The sequence below is a fragment of the Neolamprologus multifasciatus genome, chromosome 10 (assembly GCF_963576455.1).
Source record: "Neolamprologus multifasciatus chromosome 10, fNeoMul1.2, whole genome shotgun sequence".
In the NCBI taxonomy this organism is placed as follows: Eukaryota; Metazoa; Chordata; class Actinopteri; order Cichliformes; family Cichlidae; genus Neolamprologus; species Neolamprologus multifasciatus.
The window spans coordinates 2,700,684-2,722,342 of NC_140448.1; the positions used below are offsets into that span (position 1 = coordinate 2,700,684).

Genomic DNA, 21,659 nt, shown 5'->3' on the forward strand with positions numbered 1-21,659 from the left:
AATGCTAAATAATCGCACAAAACATCAGGAGCTCAATTGCAAAAACCTGAGAATTTAGGAGGGCTCTCAGGTTTTTCTGTCCTGCTGTGGTTAAACCTTGCCCTCTAGCGGTGCCATTAGAGAACCGGGTCCAGGGAAATCCCGGAGCCGGTTTTCATTGGAGAGACCGAGTGAACGACAAAATTTAAACAGACTGCAAAAGACTTGTGTTTGTGGATTTATTGTTACTGCAGTCATTCCAGACACCACAATGAGCTTAGTTTGCATAAGGATGTTAAAAATTGTGCACTCCTGACCTCTAGTGGTTAAAACTGGTACAACATGTAGTCAATATGAGTCAAAAGCAGAGGGGATTAAAAACGAATGGAAATGCATCATCATTATACTTACACAAGTCGATTTAGTACATTTCTAAGCGTAGTTTCTATCCAGTAAGTTTTTTCTAAGCCCCAATACTGTTTCATTCAGGCCAGGGCTGTACCAGTCCAACCTCTTCCTATTCTGATATGAGACAGATGGCAACAGTGAATCTACCAAAATTGAGAAGTGATGTAATTCATTGTTAAATTAATCTTGCTCTTTGGATAAAAGTACAAACCATTCTTTTATTTGTAAGAATTAGGCGAGACACATTTCCTCACACTGGAAATAAAATTTAGCAAACAAATCCAAGCAAAAAATATAGACCTACTGAATCGTGGTGCAGTTACATTAGATTCTCCTTCGTCTGCTTTGGTGGTTAGATTCCTGACTCTTCCTTTCAAAGTATCTTTGTGTACTCCCGAGTTGCTCACGATGCAATTTTGTCTCCCAATTTCTCCCAACAGAGTGCTTGGCATAGATAAACTCTGTATGAGAGTGTGTTAATGGGTGAATGAGACTTGCAGTACAAATTTCTCTCAGTGCTAAACTGAGTAGAAAGGTGTTATATGAGTACCAGTATACCCAGTATACCAGTAATACCCCTCCAAACTATCCCTTTTATAGCTAACACAGCTACTGCATTGTAGTTGAGGCATGGAGTCATAAACACAGACCATCAGAACTGAACCAAACACTCTCTACCAATACTTGACTGTTTGAGTCATGATCCCATTCACAGATTGCATCACTAACACAAAAGGTGATGGACTCAAATGATTCCATATGAAACCAGATCTTAAAAGCAGAGAAAGTTGAGGCTTGCAGGAACACAAACAGGCGTGGGAAATAATTAAAAAAGCAGCGAGAAACTTTAAGACTAACATATTAAAAACACATTTAAAAGATGCATCTCATATTTAGAATGTTTAATGTTAAAGTTCATGACAGTACAATTAGAAAAAGAAAAGTTTTTTTGGAAAACAAAGTAAACTTCTGATCAAACTCTTTTCTCACACTTACTAAAAATGTAAACAAATTTTGTTAAAAAATGTAAATGAATGATACAAATGTACTATATCCACATAAACAAAAACATAATTATACTCAGAATAATACCAAGTATATTTAAGAAGCGGGCAGCACCTCAGAATCATCATCAAGTACCCCATCATCCAGCCATGGCGTTTCTGTGAGTTGTTTGCTTGTTCTCCTCGTGTCTTCGTGAGTTTCTCCCACAGTCAGAAGACATGGGGTTAATTTAATCGGTTAATCTGAATGACACATAGGTGTGGCGATGTTAGCCAGCAGATTGGTGACATGTCCAGAGTGTACCCTGCCTCTTGCCCTACGGTTGCCGGGACAGCCTCAGCCTCCAAAAGAACATCTTGGTCAATCAATAATTTGAAGGCCATTAAATTGTGTCTAAATTGAAAATTCCAACACCTGTAAGACTTTACTCGGGGCGGTAGCAACTCACGAAGGCCAGGCTTCTTCCGCCTGTTGATACTGCGCCTGAAAGGTGCAGAGGTGGGGTGAAGGGGAGGGTTACCATTGTTTGAAAAGTTGTCATTCAGCGAAATATTGCTCGTTATAATTTTTCATTTTAGCACCGAGAGTACAATTTGTCAAAAAAATTCATGAAGAGAGAAACGAAACAAACTACAAAGAATACAATTTCCGTCACGTGACTGTAGACGCATGCGTAGTAAGGCGGTTGTAACTCAAAATATGCAATAATCTGGGAAGCAGCTCGCGCTGGACTCCTCGCGGCAAACCGAGAACAAACTACAGTGTGTTCTTTCACTAGGAAGACAGCGCATTTCCAGCGGGATCCGGCCACAGGGCTTCGCTTGACTAACGAGCAGCGATGAGCTTTTTTGGTTTTGGTCAGAGTGCGGACATAGATATAGTTCTGAATGACGCCGAAACGAGAAAGAAAGCTGAGCACAGAAGCGAAGACGGCAGGAAAGACAAATATTTCCTTTTCTACGACGGGGAAACTGTTTCCGGAAAAGTCAACGTTACACTCAAATACCCGGGAAAGAGGCTGGAGCATAATGGCATCAAAATCGAGTTTATCGGCCAGATAGGTGAGCAGCTGCTAGGCCTGAATTCCACATTCCAGACAGAAGTAGCCAAAGTGTGACAGGAAATACTGGGTAGCTAGCTACATGTACTGACGACTATCAGCATGGTGTATTTTACAGCTTTAATGGTTAAAAAGTGACAAGAAACGCATTTAAAGTTCGGCCGTACCGCAGTAACAAGTGTCTATTTGAAGTGTCGGGTCTCGTGACAGATGTGGGCGCGAGCGACATCAGCTGATTCGTCAGCCATTGGAGAGCCGTTACGTCTACGTGACCTTTGGCCCTTCTTTTAAACATCTTCTGTAGCATACACTTTTTGTTAACTCGCACTTTCGGTGCCTAGATTATCACATGTAAGTAAGAACTGAAGTATTAGGTGATTGTCACTTTTACTCGTGTTCAATCAAAGATGGCAGCCCGCGAGCTGAGAGTTTCAAGGAAACTGCTTAAAGGCGTTTCTGTTGTGTCCGTGTGTTTAAAACAGTGTTTATCAGATGATACCGTTTAAGTGATCTGGAAGTGTCTCTGTGGCGGCCATGATAAACGCTGTGATCAGTGCCATCCCATAATTCATAGTCGGAGGCCGTCAGACTGGTCTTGACCAAAACAAAAAACAAAACAAAAAACAAAAGAACAACAACACGGAATTGTTATTATTAAGTGTCTATTACACTTCATACCATAACCTCCTAACATGAATTTAGCTCTGTACAACTCAGTTTGCATTAGTCTGTTGTTTTGTTTTGTATTGTATTTTGTCTTGGATCAGCTGGGATAAGTAATGGACAGAAGGAATTTTACTTTGCTCACAGAAATCTGAAACAAGGAGGAGGGAAGGAGTTAGTAATTTAATTTTGTTGGTTATGGGACAGATTTACTAACTGGGACAAATTACTGTGATGCTGCAGCTGCAGGATGGTCTACTAACTAGGCTATATTTATATACAAAAGCCCAGCCAGTTCACTTCAGCAATCACCACATTAATGCTAAGTACCACAAATTAGCAGCTAAAAAACCAGCAGACCCAGCGAAGGAGAGTATGATGTAGGGCTCACCTCTAACCATTCAGCATGTGAAATCAGTGAAGAGTTTAGGACAGCCAAAGTTTGGCTTTGCAGTCACCGCTTTAAGCCCTTCACCCAATGTGCCAATTATGCATTTATTCTTCCTCTGTCTTATTCCAAATAAACCTCATCAAAGAATGCATCACAACCGGAAGAGGCATAATTCTTCAGTGTTAGATTTAATGTCATTTTTAGTAAATTACAGGCTGCAAATGTTAATATTCGCCTCCTGAAATTATATATGCCATAGGACCAGCTGCAAAAATACTGCTGTCCACAACTTTCAGTTACAAAACTGACACTTTGCCTCTTTAGCAAATCCCAGCAGTTGCATTTTAATGTTAAATAAGGGTTTATGCTGCCACAGACTGTTATTAATTGGCCCTATATGTACCTTCTTTAAAACATCAGCTTTTGTAATGGTTATTTTACTCAGGTGGTTCTCTTTTATAACCGGTATAAAATAACCGGGTAACACACAGCAGTAAGTGTTGTATTCCATGGTTCTGCACATTGTAGTTTCAACCCTGCAGATATCCAATCTTACACTGGATATTTTTTTACTCTCTCTCCGACAAACTCAAACAGATTTCTCTGACATTTCTTATATATAGTTACATATTTGTTTGTTTACACTCTATCCAAGCTGGTTGTTGTTTGTTGCACTCTAGAAACATGCAGTGTACATATAGAGGTTTAGGACCAGAATACACTGCTGTATTTTTTGTTTCTGTAGGTAATGTCTGCGTTATTTAAGCAAAAACAGAGCCAAATCATATTCCACAGATCACAACTCCTAATTGTGCATTAAAAGAATCTGGGTGCTAAACTGGCCTGCCCGCAGTGCAAACCTGTCATCTGTTGGAAACTTCAAACACATTCTGAAACATGAACATGACAAACAGTGTCCTGCACTTTTAAGCAGCTGCAATGCTTTAACAAGCAAGAATGAGAAAGCCTTTTGGCCTACAGCATTCACGCTCCTTAGTTCCCAAACCTTTACAGTTGTTAAAAGAGGAAGTGATGCAACAAACACAGGCCTGCACAAACTGTTTCAAATGTGCTACTCACGCTAAAAACAAACTAAGAATACATTTTTTAAAATAACAGCGTTGCTTAGTTTCAACATCATGCTGTCAGTCTTTTTTTCAGTTGGTAAAAATGATTAGCATTTTTCATTTGCATGTTAAAGTATCTCAGTTGATTTTGAAATTGTTGTGAGCAGATAGGAAATGGAAAGCAAACAGAAATAATTATAAAGTATGTAAATTCATTTCTGACCAGTCATTTCACTGCTGAAATTCAGCTTGCACCATGTAGTCAGTGTGTCAGCACAGTGGGAGAAGTGGTCACTGTGAGGACTGTCAGTACACAATTGTCCTTTCCTCAGATAAAAGAGTTTAAAATGACTTAAGTGATGGGCAATGTGTGACACTGTTAATTTGTGTTTCCAGAAATGTACTATGACAGGGGGAATCATCACGAGTTTGTGTCTCTGGTGAAAGACTTGGCTCGACCAGGGGAGCTCACACAGTCACAGACGTTTGACTTTGAGTTCACACATGTGGAGAAACCCTACGAATCATACACTGGTCAGAACGTCAAGTTACGGTAAGTTGTACTCTGTCCTCTGCAAGTGGAATCATTAATGGCTTGTTCCATGTTTTTGATGGCGTGCTGTAACGCTGGACATTCCTTAACCTTTGTGCAGTTGAGGTGTTACCCTGTATTTCATTCGCATATGCCAAACTATACATCTTCAACTTCCTGCTTCATATTTAGGAGTGAGAATGCTATCAATTTTCTCATCTTTGTTTTTTTGTTTTTTCAAAAATGCGCTTTGTCAAGAGAGCCTAATGTCTTCTGTTCACTACCGAAGAAAATTTAAGCTTTTTGAAATTATGCCAAATTACAAAACGCTTAGATTTATCTCTAATAAAAACCTCTATAACTTTGCTTTGCTTCACTTAAGCAGCATCAGGTATATGTTGATTCATGGTTTTCTTATCTGCTATAAAAAGCCAGGCCAGGAAAATCTCCTTCATGTTTTTCTGTTTTATCTTCAGTTACTTTGACACAAAGGCATCTGCTGTGATGCTCACACCTCTGATGAAGTCTGACAAGTGTCAGTACTGATAAATGATTACAATAATAATATTTCTGACTATCTGAGTCAAAATTGAATTAAATTAAATCAAATCGAGACCTTGTGAATCAGAATTGAATCAGTTATAGAAATCAGTGACGATACCCAGCCCTACTTTCAAGCACCGGGAAGGTCCACTTTTAAGTCTTTAGTTGAGCTTTTTCATCATCACTATCTTGCTGTTTTGAAACTAGATGATTTGAGTAAGCGGTGCTCCTGACTAAGAAATTGAGAGACAGTGTGTACTCATGAAGATCTTCAAGTGGCTTCTTTTTCCCATTAAATTTGCTTGTGAGGTTTTCAAACTGGTTCAAAGATATCTTTGAAGTTTCTTTGTAAGATTACTTCATGACATGCAAAACCATAACAATACTTGCTGTTACCTCTTCAACAACATTGGTGGTAAAGAAAAGCATCTTCAGGTGCTCTGGTCCAACCCCAGCTTGTTTTACTAAACGTCAGTTACAAAGAACTACTTAAAATATGATCTGAAATGCAGATAAACTGCTACATTAGTTTGCCTTCACTTGTAAAAGTTGTGTGTTTCTTGTACACTTTGGTGTTCTCTAGGGGTGCAACGATACTCGTATCGATATTGAACCGTTCGATACAGTGCTTTCGGTTCGGTACGCATATGTATCGAACAATACAACATTAATTTATTTTATCAACTTTCCTTCTGACGATGCTGTCTGTGTTGAGCGCTCAGTGGATCTGCGCTCGACAGTGCAGCCTAGGCGGAGTAGTCGAACGCAGATTCACTGAGCGCAGGGCAAGCTAGCAAGACAGAAGCTAAGCTCTCGCTGCAACATGGCAAATTGAACCTCCCCCACACTCATTCAGATCTGGCGTTTGGAACTATTTTGGTTTTCATGTGAAGTATGACCCTGAAGGTAAGCAGAGTCTAAAGTATGGACTAAAGTAAAGCAGTATGTTGGATGTGCCACGCAATGCTCAATTACATGGGTGGGAACTAGTGTGTTAGCGCAGTTAGCTCGTTAACGTGTTGGCCGTCCAGCCCCACGCACGGGGCGATCCGCGGTAGCTTGTTAACGGAGATTTGCCGTGTTGTGGCATTAACGTCATTTCAACGAGATTTACGCTGACAGCACTAGTGGGAACACAACAAATATGACTGCACATTTACACCGACATCATCCTCGTGCAAAGACAAGTGGAAGCAGACAAAAACAACAAGCACGCATGCTACAGACTTTACCTGAGTCATTTAGACAGCCGTTAGCACATGATTCTCCTTATGGGGACCTGATATGTTTAATATGCTGCTGAGAATATAGCCCAGAAGAAGCGTATAGTATAGCTTTTATTTTGGAAAGAGCCATTTCTCTGTAATAAACTCTCTTTTCCAAAGATGAGTGATTCCTCAATCAGATACAGGGCTCGCAAAATTGCTAATGTGTGTGTAGTGAGGATTCTCGATCTGCACTGCCAGTCTTGTCATTTCCCTGCTTGTTCCAATCCTCCTGGCCTATTCAACAGTTGATGAAAATCTGTGTACTGGTCAGTGCAACCTCACATGCTGCTTACTGGCTGTTAGTGACATGCTCTTCTCTTGTATCCAAATGTTTTTGCATTTGCTTCCAGCTACTTTCTCAGGGCGACAGTAGGCCGGAGACTCAACGACATCAGCAAAGAGTTGGATCTCGTGGTTCACACACTCAGCACCTACCCCGAGCTGAACTCCTCCATTAAGATGGAAGTTGGCATTGAGGACTGTCTACACATAGAGTTTGAGTACAATAAGTCCAAGTACGATTTTTTTTTTTCTTTGCAATCTGAAATTGAAATGATCAAAGCAAGAGAGGATATTAACAGATTCCATCATCTGCTTGCAGGTATCACCTAAAAGATGTTATTGTAGGGAAGATTTACTTCCTCCTAGTGAGGATTAAGATCAGACATATGGAGATTGACATCATCAAGCGGGAGACAACTGGCACAGGCCCTAACGTCTACCATGAGAACGACACCATAGCAAAGTATGAAATAATGGATGGTGCCCCCGTCAGAGGTGAGGTCAGAGGCCTTTTACGGTCTGTGGTTCTGCTGCTTGTTGCAGCAGATCTCATTTGTTGCAAACTAAACCTGCTTTTGTCTTGTGCTACAGGAGAGTCCATCCCCATCAGGCTGTTTCTGGCAGGCTATGAGTTGACCCCCACAATGAGGGACATTAACAAGAAGTTCTCTGTGCGGTACTACCTTAATCTGGTCCTCATCGATGAAGAGGAAAGACGCTATTTCAAACAGCAGGTACACAGACAGTGAGATCACATGAGAGCTGTAGTTCTTCTGCTCACTCACTAGAGGTGGGAATCACCATACATCCCACGATACGATATTATCACAATACTTAACACATGATACGATATTATTGCAATTTTTTTAAATATTTTGCGATATTCAGATTCTGTACATAAAGGTAAACTTTATCAATATTCATTTTCTCTAATATCAAAGTCTCACACTCAGTCTTTCTCTCATTTCAGTTTGATTGTTGACAAACTGAACGGTTTGTATTACAGTCTAGTCCAACTTAACTGAATCAACCATCTGGTACAATTATAGCTATTCTGAACTATGCAGTTTATGAAAACTATGCAGCCCCTTCAGCAACTGAAGAATTTGAAAGTAAATTAAAACAAAATATAATTTTACATTAAATAAAAAAGTTTTAAACTTAATTAAAATAAAACATGTCTTAAATTAAAATAAGTAAACTGTCACATTTGGACAGTGAAGGAATGTCAGGATTCTTGCTCAGAAAAAGGATCAACATGCTCTGAAGTCAGAGCACAAAAACCTTTTTTGTAACAAAATATCGATTTCTGCTGTCCCTGTATCGATACATTATTAGCAAACAAAATATCACCATACTACACAGTATCGATTTTTTCCCCCACCCCTATCACTCACACAGGTGACTGTTAATGACGTTCCAGCTGTTGTGGTTCAAGCAGTTTCGAGTACTGTGTCGTTCTTGGAGCTCTACTTTGTGTGTAGTCATAGTATCTAGGAATATGACCACTTTAGACATAGTAAAGAAAATGTGTACTCTAGAAATATCGTACTATAGATCTATAATGACTTTGTGTTTCTGGACAAGCTTTCCCAGGTTTGGGAAAAAGAACCTTTGGCGATGTCAGTGAGGGTTACAGGCAGGCAGCAACTTCACAGGTTGAAAAGTGAAGCCAGTCCAGAAATGCAGTTTCTCTATTGCCCAGTTGAAGCAGTTCACAGCTGATCCTCTGATTTTCTTAGTTGTTTTTCCTTTTTTTGAGGCCAGCAAAACTAAGTGAGCTTTTCTGCACTTTTCCAGGAAGACATGTACGGTTTCTTTGTTGTTGTCTAATAACTTAAGAAGAAAACGGAGGAAATGTTTGCATCCATTCATGGCTAAAAAAAGTATAATAGGGGCTTGTGCATAAAAGTTCATAATGACCAAGATGAATAAAAGAAGGAAGCATTTGCACAGCCATGAATACAATGAAAAATGTATGTGCGCTGTTCTGCACTTCTGAAAACACACAGTCTCAGTTATCAATCAGTACAGTTTTGTGTATCCAGTACAAGGACTGGGCTCCTGTCCAATCATGGTCCTGGGACTCTAGCTGGAAAACAAAGCTGATTGGGTGTCTGAGAGTCTGAGAGTTCCCCGTCACACCACCATGTATGTTGTTTTCATTTTTTCCAGGAGATCACACTGTGGAGGAAAGGCGACATTGTGAGGAAGAGTATGTCTCATCAAGCCGCCATTGCCTCGCAGCGCTTTGAAGGTACCTCCAATCCAGAGAAGTTCCACGGCCATAACGCCGAGGAAGACACCGGCTAAAACCCAGCATGTGCTGCAGCGAGCATCTGAGCAGAGACAGCGCACGGACGTCAGTCTGAGCTCTTAATGTGAAAATCACTCGTTTGCATCGAGACAAAATGCACTGCAGTGTTTGTCACAGCTGGAGTAGTGTGCTGAGCGAGTGAGGCGTGTGTGTGTGTGCGTGCGTGTGTGTATGTGAGGGTGGGGATAGATAAATCAGAGTCGGACTCTATTTGTTAGCAATTCTCAGCGTTTTCATTTGAACAAACAACCTTGACGTACCAGCTGGTTCGAGTTTACCACACTGAGACTGATGGTGTCAGCTAACTTCTCTGTCTCTCAAAACTGCACAAAATTGGCTTGTAAGTACTTAATTGATGCCTTGGCATTTATTGTACACCTCAGTGGGGTGAACGTCACCCATTAGATGCACTTAAATGTCATTTGCAGGTGTGTGAATGTAGAATACATGGCACCGAGCCGTCTGGAGGTGTATTTCTGACACCGCCTTTCCTTTAAACTGCTTACTTTGTGGGAAGATTGATACAGTAGCCATTCGACAAGTTAATGATGAGTGGCTAAACAATACATGTGTGTGTGTGCTCACAAGAATGTGAAATTTGAACATGAACTCATGTAAGGTTTTTCTGCCATTTCCATTTTGCATCTTAATTTTACATAACTAGCATGAGTCGAGGAAACCAAACAGCAGTCTAAAAAAACCTATAATGGAAGAGACTTATTTTCATACATTCCAGAAACAGGCGTGACTACAGAGTATTCATTTGAACCCAAATCAGCACTGAAAACATTTGATGCTTCAGTAGGTTACCGTATAGTGTCCCTTCCGTCTTTTGTTACAGCTGCCAGTCACTGATAGTTTGAAACCTCTCTGCCATTTGCACTGTGTGCTTTTCTTTTCTGCTCTCAGCACTGTTTATGAACTTGAGTCAAGAGGAGAAAGTTGGCATCACTTCAGATCTAATAAAGACAGTATTACACCTGCGCTTATTTACAAAGATGCCTGTTAGCACAGTATAGACTCCTGAGGCTGCTTCTTTGTGCCTATAAGGCTTTGGTGCCAAAATGTCTGCAATACTAGAGAACAGTTGCCTGCCTACGTTTATCTACCAGTAAATAAATGGGTTTAGTACAAAGGCAGGTTTAGATGATGTGGTGAATGTAAACTGAAGGCCTCTCTTTTATATTAAGCACTTAATGAAATTTTGAAAATTAACAATCCCAGAACATTTTCTAAATAGAATGAGTTCTTTTGCTTTTACTTTTTAACTGCAGGTCAGGCAGAGTTTATTGGAGTTCTTGTGCTTTGCTTTTCTAAACTATGAGAGGACACTAATGAGTACAAAATGAGAAGCACTCGAAGCAAGCCCCTGGATCTTCTTGTCCTCCTGTCTTCTGCTTAACAAGCTTTCCAAAATGCATCACTGTGTATGTTTCATACTCTCCTGGGCAGTAGGGTCGGGTTTTCGCCATGCTGCCGTTTTGCTCTGTTGATTTGATTGCTGTCACCAGACGGCTGTTTAGAAATATTAAGACTCGCAGCCTGAATTGTGTTGCTTTAAGCCAGCAAGACATGTTCTAATTCACATGTATAGAAGTTGAGCAAGGGAAAAAAACAGTTAATAAAGCTCTGGTAATATCTGATAAATACGACTGTAGGGACGGTGGTTTGTCACCTTTAAAGTGCAGGAGAGAGTTGAGAGGTGGGGAGATTTCAAAGACATTTAAATTGACAGAAACATGCTGGCAAGTTTCTAATGTTTTCAAAAACACACATTTTGTGCTGAAGGAAATGAATAAATAAAAATATCTGAATTTTTCTTAGCTTAATTGAGCACCTCCATGTATCAAGACTATCCGGAGACCAGCACCTCCTGGTCTCCGGATAGATAAAAGAAAGCAAGCTTTCCCTTCTCTGGCCTCACTCTTCACCCCGATCAGTCAAAGAGCTCCTGCAGTATTTCTCTGCCTCGCAGGGCACGCAGTTCATGCTCCGCTCTTTTCATGAATGGCCTGTGATTCTACTTTTTATCAGTACTGGTAAACTCTGACAACAGCGAGAATGTAAAACCAGAATAAACGATGAATTGTACAATATAAATGCACAATGTAAATGCAGCCCCCACCTTCTGTTTATATTCCTGTCATATTTTATCTTGTTTATAAATGTTGATTTTAATCATTTTATATTCCAAATATTCTTTGAAATCAAAGGGATTAAATAACTGAGAAACTAATGTTTTTGATGCACTTTTTTCTTACGTGAGTAGATTATCTCTGACTGAGACACGTCCTGGTGAACACATCTCTTAGTTACTGTGACTCAGTTTTGTTTTTGAACGGTTCTCTTCCTGGGAGTTTAAAAACGATCAACATTGGGCTCTGTGATATTTCTGTTTTGTGTGCTGGGACCAAAAAGTATCCGGCAGTTCAATTAAAAAAAATCCCACAGTGTTGTCACAAGGGGGCAGGATTGAATCAGGTTTGGTTCTGATTTTATGGTACGCACAGGTGATGATGATGATATCAGGAATAGTTGTGCCATGCTTGGGTGGGAAATATGAACGATAAGTTAAAGATTCTGTTCTTAATAAACAACACGGGCTTCATGCTGGTTTTGTTTGCAGGTTCACAGATTCTAAACAAGGGCATGGAAGAGGGTTCAACTCCATCTTATATTAAAAAGATCTAATATTCAGCTTGGTGAACAGTATCATTAAAATTACAATTTCTTATCCTCGAGTACTAAAATACAGCAAGTGTTATACTTATCTTCAAAGACATTACAGAGGTAATGTCTTTGAAGATTTGACTGTAGAAGAAAGATTGCAATGTGGTTTTTGCTTTAAAAATAAAGCAGATTTTCTGCAGTCTTCAGAAAACTCAAAACTTTCAAATGAGTCATTCATTCAAAGTGAAAGTTTAACAGCAGCTGAAGAGCTTCTGAGGAGAATGATCTATTGGCATCGTATTATATGTTGAATGCACCTTCTTCATATGCAGAAGAACTGAGTCCTATGTGAAAGAAAACCTTGCTGCTTTTAGTAAATGAATGCAGAGCAATGGTCCTGTGACCTGATGGTTCTTGAGTCACAGAAAACTTCATGCAGGATTATTACACTTTTTGAATAATGGAATATTCAATAAGTGTGAACATTAAGAGAATTTGAAGCCATGTTCACGAGACAGGTGACTGCCAGTTCTGGATATAAGTAGCCTGATGCTGTGGCTCAGGAGGTATAGCAGGTTGGTGGTTCAATCCCTGGCTCCCCCTAGTCTGCATGCCAAATGTCCTTGGGCAAGATTCTAACCCCAAGTTGCTCTTAGATGCATCCATCAGAGTATGAATGTGTGTGGTGTTAGTTAGAAAGCACTTAAAGTATAGAAGAAAGTACTGGTGAGAAAAGAGTGTCAAAGTTTTTCTCTGGAAAAGGAATATCAGCCAGAAAAACAGTCCAGATCTCACTCTGACTGAAAACTAATTCTGGAAATGAAAAACAAAGCTCTATGACAAGGCTCCTTTTGTCAAAGCTGGAACCAGTTTGATGAAGAATACAATTATTCAATAGTGAATCCATGGCTCACATAATTCAGGCTATTATAAAAACTTGAGGAGGTTACATTTTTTTATGCTTCACAAAACCAGAATCTTCAGCTATAAAATAAAAAAGTTTTGCATCATATCTGTGATTCGCTACAAAGTGAACGTCCTCCAAGAATCAACATTCCAAACTTGTGTCTATAAACAGCTTTTTGCCAGATAGTTGCAAAAATTGGTGATGTAATAATAATAAAATTATTACTAATAATACAGATCTGTAGTTTCAGTCAGTTCTTTTTCAATGTAGTGATTTAAATCATACTATAAACTTTTTTTTTACATTTCAAATACTCAGCTCAGCTACATACAGATTCAGATACCTTTACATTGGTAATGGCATTTTTATTTATGTAACACATTTTATTATATATAAAGGGCCACTGAGTGTGGGTAGTTTTGGCCTTGAATTCTGAAGCTGTGCAAGTCATTCTTCAGTTTTGCTCTCAGATGTACAGTACACATGTGCTGAAATGAAAGGTATGACTTCTGTCATTATAAGATATGAGTGGCTTAATTTGTACATGTGCATAACCTTCACATGTGTATTGTAACGGTGTCACTGTGCTCCTCTGGAGAGTGGATAGGTTTGCTGTGCATCTAATGGCTGAGTCAGTAAAAGCCACAAAATGTGTGAGTCATCTGTGTAATGTATGCAAAGTCAGTACATCTTGTGCTACAGAGACTGGAGTCACGAATGTGGATGCGCTGGAGTCCTTGTTCAGACTGCTGTTTGACTGGTGGCTTCATGTCATTTGCTTCACTGCTGGATGTTTCTTCGGGCTGACAGAACTGACAGGAAGGTGTTTGGCTTTTATCCTCAGGCTGAGACAGTCTGTCATCGAAGCCTGCCAGGTGAAAAGCGAACTAAAACTGGCCTGGGATCATCTGTCAAGAGCAAGGAGGTGAGACTGGGTGTCCAGGTTTAGGTTCCTTCTTTTTTTCTTTTAGTAGCTCCCTGCAGTGACAAGGTTTTTATAATCACCCTCCATCTTTCCATAGAAAATAGGCCTGATTTGTCAGCCTGTCTAACTGTTCTTCACAAGTACAATCACTTTAAGCATATTTGCACTGCACAAGACACTTACAAATGTGGATTGCACAACACTGGACATTATATTCTTCATTTCCATTTAATACTTGTACAGCTGCTGTTATTATATATATATATATATATATATATATATATATATATATATATATATATATATATATATATATATATATATATATATATTTCTTCATACATTCTTATATATTTCTATACTGTGTATTGTGTATTTTGTTGTACAGTTATTTTATTTTGAAGTTGAATTTATATATTTTATCTTATTCTTTCCCAGTTAAATTTACCCTTCATTCTAATTTGTGTTGTACAGTTATTTCATTTTTAACTTTAATTTTTATATTTTATTTTATTTTATTCCTTCCTTGTTAAATTTACCCTTTTTAATTTTCATATTTATTTCCTATCTTATTCATAGCCTTTTCTTTTTTCTTTAGGTCACGAGCAGTTGTGTAAGCATTTCACTGCACATCGTACTGTGTATGACTGTGTATGTGACAAATAAAATTTGAATTTGAATTTGAATACAGCTGAAGTTTAGTCTTTAAACTATATATCCCATCCCTGTAAATTCAATTCAATTCAGTTTTATTTATACAGCATCAAATCACAACAACAGTTACTTCAAGGTGCTTTATATTGTAAGGTAGACCCTACAATAATACATACAGAGAAAAACCCAACAATCATATGACCCCCGATTAGCAAGCACTTTGGCGACAGTGGGAAGGAAAAACTCCCTTTTAACAGGAAGAAACCTCCAGCAGAACCAGGCTCAGGGAGGGGCGGGGCCATCTGCGACTGTTTGGGGTGAGAGAAGAAAGACAGGATAAAAGACATGCTGTGGAAGAGAGACAGAGATTAATAAAAAGTATGTAAATCTTTCCTACTAGACCCACACATCTGTCGAACCACTGACACCAAATATGACTAATTTGCTTTATGTCAGTGGACGTTCCAAGACAGGCATTTTGATGTGTGAGTGACTGGATGCTTTGGTGAAACACCGGTCAAAAGCAACTTTTGGTGTAGCCTGTTCTGCTTGAGTTTCTGAATTCTCTTCTGCTGGGAAGCAAAGTACTCTCAGAAGATCACACTTCCTTTTCACAATATCTATACTGTTAGTGTGTGTGTGTCTGAAGTGGCCCATATCCATCTTACTTTGTACATCTATTACACAAGACCTTTCTCTTTCTTTGAGCTCTCTTGAAATAAACTGTTCAATCAGATCATCTGGACTTCCTGCTTTTGCATCATGGCTGAAAAAAACCACACACTGAGCAACTGTGGAAGAAATACTGAGCAAAGTTAAAAGCTGCCCAACCATGTGAGTACTCAGTCAAAGTGCTGAATGACCGTTCAAAAAGTGTGATCATTGCATTTCCAGTTATTTGCAGTATCAGGCACCTCCCTGTATTCTCTTGATTTTTTTATTCAACAGTCTGGGCCTTTTCTGCAGGTGGCTATGGTAGAAAAGTCTTTATTTGTGTAGAGTAAAATCAGGGCGTATTATGAATATAATGCAGTGAGCTTTTCTAGCGTTGTGTTGTTTTCACACTTCACATTCCTCACAGTCACAGTCCTCTTTGAGAACGAGCTGCTTTTGTGTTTTTAGGTTGGGATAATAACCTAAGAAAATATGTATGCATCACTTGCTCACATAAACGATCAGTTATTTTAATTGTAATTTATAAATCCTTGGACTTGAATAGAATATGTGTTTCAGGAAGATTCTCGAAAGACTCCAAATTTAACTCTTTGTGCATTTTACAAAGCGTGCCACTCTTTTCTTTCTAATGCATTCAATTTTATTTCTATAGTGCTGAATCATAACAACAGTTACCTAAAAATGCTTCACAGAAAAACCCCACCAATCAGACGACCCCTCCACGAGCAAGCACTCAGTAACAGCTGGAAGGAAAACCTCCCTTTCAACAGGAAGAAACCTCCAGCAGGACCTCTGGAAGAAAGGCTCATATTAATCATTTTCATAATGATCATCCTCTGAAAGTGTTAACTAAGAGCCTCATAACTGGAGGCAGTGTTTCATCAGCTGAAACGTTTTCAGATGTATGCAGCTCTTCTTTAAAACGTAGACTTTTCTCCACCCATATTTCCTCGAGAGGTTTTGTCTTTTCCCCTGCCACCACTGTAATTAAGAACACGTTCTCGAGGATATGCCTGGTTAAATGGCAGTTACGTTGACTCAGTGCATGCAGTCCACCTTGTGGTACAAATTTGCATGTTATGAAATACTTTTATAGACTCTCTCCTATGCGTTTGTGTGTGCCGGAGAAAATTAAATATATCACAGAAGATTCAATAGTAATGTGAAATATAGTTCTCTGTGATGATTTTGGAGTAACAGAAGACATTGTTGTATTTGAGAACAACTTTTTTTTTACTGGCAAATATAAAAGACAGACATGTAGATGCTGAATCGGCTTCCTGTAGCTAATAAAAGTCTCCTCTTATGGGCATGTTTCCACATCTATGTGGCCTTCCTCTGTTACTTGGGTATGACTCCTTTAGAGCCTTCTAGGTGCCATAATATGGAATCAGACTGGCACATGGGAACCAAAAGATGTTGACCATTACAGTTGGGAACAATACTATTTATGTGACATGGCCCCTGTCTGACTTGTTAGGATGCTTATTCGAGCACAAAGATAATATTCAACCCATTGACAGGCTTTTGTTCAGTTAATACAGACACAGACACGGAGCATTCTGGATATATTGAATAGATGTATTGGTGTCTGCCTGGTTATGTGGCATTTTAAAAGTCTGAACGAGGTTTATATTGGAATATCGATTCTTTTAATATGGTGCTGCAGGTTTATTCAAACAGCGAAACACTTTTCAGCTAAGCTATAGTGTCATCCTTACACCATCACGGAGTATGACGGCGAATCCTGTGTCCTATTTTCCCATGCTTTGGGGTTGGACATTTCCGACAGCCGGTGAAGGCAGCACAGAGAAAGCGCCGCTCCTCCGCTCCAGCCAGTATCGCTCCACTCCTGGTGTGCACGCGGAGGAGAGGGTTTCTTTTTGTACAAGTTTTCTTCTGGAAATACCGTCCTGTGACTGGAGGGAATGGGGAATTGACCATACTCGGGCTTCCAGCGGGAATGAAAACTGTGAGGAAGATAGCGGTGATCGTTTTTTCCCTCCAGAGGAGAAACAGTAAGTGACAGACTGAAAGGGCTCGTGCGCCTTGCTGTCCCGGGGGAGTCTTTTTTGTTTGCTGTTAACCCAACTAACTGATCTCGACCACTGGCGCGCTCTCCTCGAGGCCGGGGACTCGCTCAATGATATCCTCCAAATACTTAGTGTCTGACGTGTATGAGTGTGTCCGGTTAAGCTGCGATGAGGAGGGAATTTAACAGCGGTGAAGCTCCAGACGTAGACGGCGAGAGCTAAGCTTCCCTCGCCAGCCAGTCAGCGGTGGTCAGGGACCGCAGACCACAACCACAAAACCAGGTACTTTTAGTTCATTCATGCTACATGCTCGCACTGCGTGCTTTGCTCGCTTTTTTACCCCTTTAAATAACGTTATTTAGAGCCGCAGTGCTGATGAGACGGTGGCGATGGTAGTGTCTGAAGGGGGGATTCGGGCACAGCGCGAATAATGTCTCGCCAGCTAAGCGACGCTTGCGTGGAGTTGCTAAGTCCCCCTAGTTGTGCAAATTATATTGAAAATCTGGTTGGAAAAAGGGGCAAATTAACAGCACTTTGCTTTAATTGTGTGCTCCACTCTCAGGATGTTAAGAACAAGAGGATTTCGGGTATATTTGTGATATTTTGTTCTGTTCGGCTCTACAATTTCCGAACTTAAAAAGAGTTAATCACTTTCACCGGTATGAGAGTTGGATTAAACACAGACTGTGTGGCGTTTTCGGAACCAGGTGATGCCGCATTCACCTGGAGCCTGTGTCTGTTTGTGTATGCTAACATTAAACTGCTCTTTTTTAATATAGAGATATATCTGATATTTCACGTTTACTACCGTACAGTACTGCAGTTCATTGCAATCTCTTTTTGGGTGTTTTATTGCCCGTACAAATGCACTTCTTCTATCAGTAGAAGGAGTTGGCCCTGTTTCTTTGCATTTGGTATTCTCTTTTAAAACGATTTCGTTTCAAATGTTGAATCTTAAATTAGATGTCATCCATATGGGAGTGTCTGAAAGCTCCCTATTCCCTCACGTGTTATTTGATCCACAGTTCCCATGGTCTTCTGATGCTTCATGCCTTGTATTAGATTACAGTGTAATCAGACATGTATTGAAGCCTTCGCTTTTTTTTTTTTAAATCAGGCAAACCAACTTAAAACACAGAGGACTGTCCACATAACATCATCTCATTCATCACAGCTGTACATTGCTGCCACATTCAGGAACTAAATGCCTTGCTGAAGGGCATTTAGAGTTAAGTTTCTGGGGAAGATTTTGTTTTGTAATTGTCTCCCTTGTGCAACATTTCTCAGTTTGCATGGATGATTAGTGGGAGCAGCATGCCTGTGAAACCTATCACGTTTGAGCCTGCACCGTGATTGGGCTGGAACAGTTTACAAGCTATGGTTTGTTAAGTATTTTGCTGTCAGGGTCACGGTTCAGTGCAGTGAGAAAACATGACTGCAGCAGTTCCATTTTTCCCCCCTCGATGTGTATTTATGAGAACAAACACTGAGTTCTTATCTACATTTCTGTGACTACTGGCATTCCCAGCATGTCGGCGCTTGATGTATTTCTGGTCTAACCCTTTGCTCTAGTTCAGTATCTTTTATATCAAGAAATAACCCCACTTGTCTCACGGTGGCTCCTTACATTTTTGCAACTTTACCCTCAGCTGCAGTCAATTTCCTTTTACTGCAGGAGCAACTGACCAAATAAACCCATTGTAAGGTTGACTAACCTTTTTCTTTATTATATACATGTTCTGTTCAATTCATTTTTAATGTAAAGACCCTACAATAATACAAAGAAAATGACAACAACCAGGTGACCCTCTATAAGCAAGCACTTGGTGACAGTGTTGGGACATGTAGCTGTGATAAAATAATGTTAATTGTTGGGAACAAACTTCTGTTTAATAGAAATATTAGTTCCATCTATGTTATGAAAGAATAGAAAAGGTTTGTGATGATGAGAGTAGTGCTGCATCTCGACAGTCATTTGGTTAGAACAGAGTTAGACATGTTAGTTAGGTTGATGCAGAGTGTAGGAGAAGTAGCTGAAGTTGTGTTTTTGTTTTTTAAATAAAGAATATCATTGGTTATTGATACTTGGGATGTAGTGAACAGGATTTATGAAGGACTTGTATTTTTACATTAAAGAATTGCCCTGTTGTGCAGCTATCCTTATGACTCTGCGTTATTGCACCTGCTCTGTGTTCTACATTGTAATCAGTCCAGTTCTGGCCTCCTAAAATATCCTGTCCTCCTAAAACACATTTGAATTTCAGCGGCCAGTTTTTACCTGGACAATTGAAGGATATATATAAAAGTCACTTGGCTGAAAAATGTTTGCCGATTCTAACAGAAATGGTAAATGGCCTGTATTTATATAGCGCTTTACTAGTCCCTAAGGCGCTTTACATATCCAGTCATCCACCCATTCACACACACATTCACACACTGGTGATGGTAAGCTACATTGTAGCCACAGCCACCCTGGGGCGCACTGACAGAGGCGAGGCTGCCGGACACTGGCGCCACCGGGCCCTCTGACCACCACCAGTAGGCAACGGGTGAAGTGTCTTGCCCAAGGACACAACGACCGAGACTGACCAAGCCGGAGCTCGAACTGGCAACCTTCCAATTACAAGGTGAACTCCCAACTCTTGAGCCACGATCGCCCATAGAAATTTTCCTGCTAGCTCAAAATGAGTTATGCGTGACAGATTATAGGCTAACAAGTAATTTACAACAGTTTAAATGCAAACAATCATTGTTTTTGGTTTGTTTGGCAAATACTGGAAATCAGTTTTTGGCACATCACCTGACAGCAGTACACATCAGAATATTAGGAGTAGGAAATGTTAATGGAAACTTAAGCAACAGTGTTACCAAACACAAACTGGACACAATTAAAGGCTCAAAAACACGAGCAGATTGGTGAAACGACGGGTCTGAGACATTTGTCAGGGTGGAGATATTTTTGGCTATTTAAAGTCTAACAAAGAAGCAGGGAAGCATTCACTGCAAACACTATGAAAAGGATGTTTCCACGACGGCAGTGTTGCCATCATCAACAGTGTATATTTAACCGTTCATCTGCAAAACGCAAGACTTTAATGTCCCAGACTCTTTCTCTGTACGACAAAAGAATGAACAGACAGTGACGTCACAAATTGCGTTATTGTAAAAGACACCAGGCCAGAAAGATAAGTTGCCTGATTAAAGTAACCTACTTGTTATGAACTCCCTGGTCACGAACCTTTCCCTCAGCCAACTCTTTTCCAGCAGTACAAATTGTAGAGAGATGGCTGAATAGCTGTGTCGTACTTCGGTTTTGTGGTCAAGTCGCACATCTGATCCAAATATGACTCTCGCTGCCCTTTCATTGAGACAGCACTGCTGTTCTTGTGGCTTTAAAAAGAAAAGACTGATCTATTTATTTGCCTTGTGGCATAAGTGGACCATAACTAAAGAAGTTTAGTATAGATTTTTTTTGTACTTCTATTTTATTTATTTACAACTGACAACAAAAAAGACAACAGTGCATCACTTTCTTCTTTCATCACGTCACAGGACTGTTGTTAACTGAACCCAGTAGGAAGCGGTGTTGCTTTTGTTTGCTGCGCCCTTTAAAAGATAAATGTTATAATTATTGAGCTGTGACTGTGCAAAAACTACTCTAGAAGAGTTAAAGAATAACAATAAGGAGCTGGAAATTAACATATTAAGTCTGGTTTTATAGAATAGTTCTGAATCAGTTTAGTGAGCCTGCACAGGTATTCAGCATTAAGACAACAGTTTTAATATCCAACAGCGATTGGCTGAAATGTACTCACAGTGTGGAAACAGAGTGGACAAAGGCTTGCTTGTAACTTAGGTATGCAAAACTCACCATGCAATGAGTCTGGTGTCATTCTTTTGCAATAAAGTGCAGCTGTCAAAAAGCATGGGTGGATGCATAGTTTTCATGTCATAGGGTCATTATGACACGGCAGAAGTGGGATAATCATAATAAATCATGTCATCATTTATGAGTAATTTAGGGTTTTGCTCTATTCAGTGAATGTTTTACTTCACTTTTGGTAAATGGACTGGTTCTTATATAGTGCTTTTCTACTCTTTTGAGCACTCAAAGCGCTTTACACAACTTGTGCATTCACCCACTCACACCAGCACATTTTTCTAAGTGCTTTATAGCTAACATTCACACACATTCATATGCATCGGAGAACAATTTGGGGTTAGTATCTTGCCCAAGGATATTTGGCATGCAGATATTTGGCATGCAGCCAGGAATCGAA

At 39.8% G+C, this 21,659-nt stretch overlaps 2 protein-coding genes across 5 annotated transcripts in view; both read left to right on the plus strand.

The window, feature by feature from the left end:
* Positions 1-2,066: 2,066 nt before the first annotated feature.
* Positions 2,067-11,751, plus strand: LOC146509338 (vacuolar protein sorting-associated protein 26B-like). The gene is made up of 6 exons (XM_085173963.1): positions 2,067-2,453; positions 4,970-5,126; positions 7,267-7,431; positions 7,518-7,693; positions 7,790-7,932; positions 9,374-11,751. Exons 1-6 carry the CDS (start codon positions 2,231-2,233, stop codon positions 9,509-9,511), a joined length of 1,002 nt encoding a protein of 333 aa, XP_085030089.1. The 5' UTR covers positions 2,067-2,230; the 3' UTR covers positions 9,512-11,751.
* Positions 11,752-17,045: 5,294 nt separating this feature from the next.
* Positions 17,046-21,659, plus strand: part of arhgap32b (Rho GTPase activating protein 32b) — a 144,815-nt gene continuing 140,201 nt past the window's right edge. For 3 of the 4 annotated variants that reach the window (XM_085173953.1, XM_085173954.1, XM_085173955.1), the window contains exon 1: positions 17,046-17,364. In XM_085173953.1, the coding sequence (XP_085030079.1) occupies positions 17,081-17,364 (284 nt within the window). In that variant the 5' untranslated portion in view covers positions 17,046-17,080. Of the gene's footprint in view, positions 17,662-21,659 lie in introns of all 4 variants that reach the window. The other variant, XM_085173956.1, reaches the window with a different exon arrangement.

Coding starts and splice junctions, on each gene's coding strand:
- LOC146509338 (XM_085173963.1), top strand. CDS start 2,231: ATGAGCTTTTTTGGTTTTGGTCAGAGTGCGGACATAGATATAGTTCTG. Junction 7,694..7,789: donor GGATGGTGCCCCCGTCAGAG/GTGAGGTCAGAG, acceptor CTTGTGCTACAG/GAGAGTCCATCCCCATCAGG. Junction 7,933..9,373: donor GACGCTATTTCAAACAGCAG/GTACACAGACAG, acceptor CATTTTTTCCAG/GAGATCACACTGTGGAGGAA.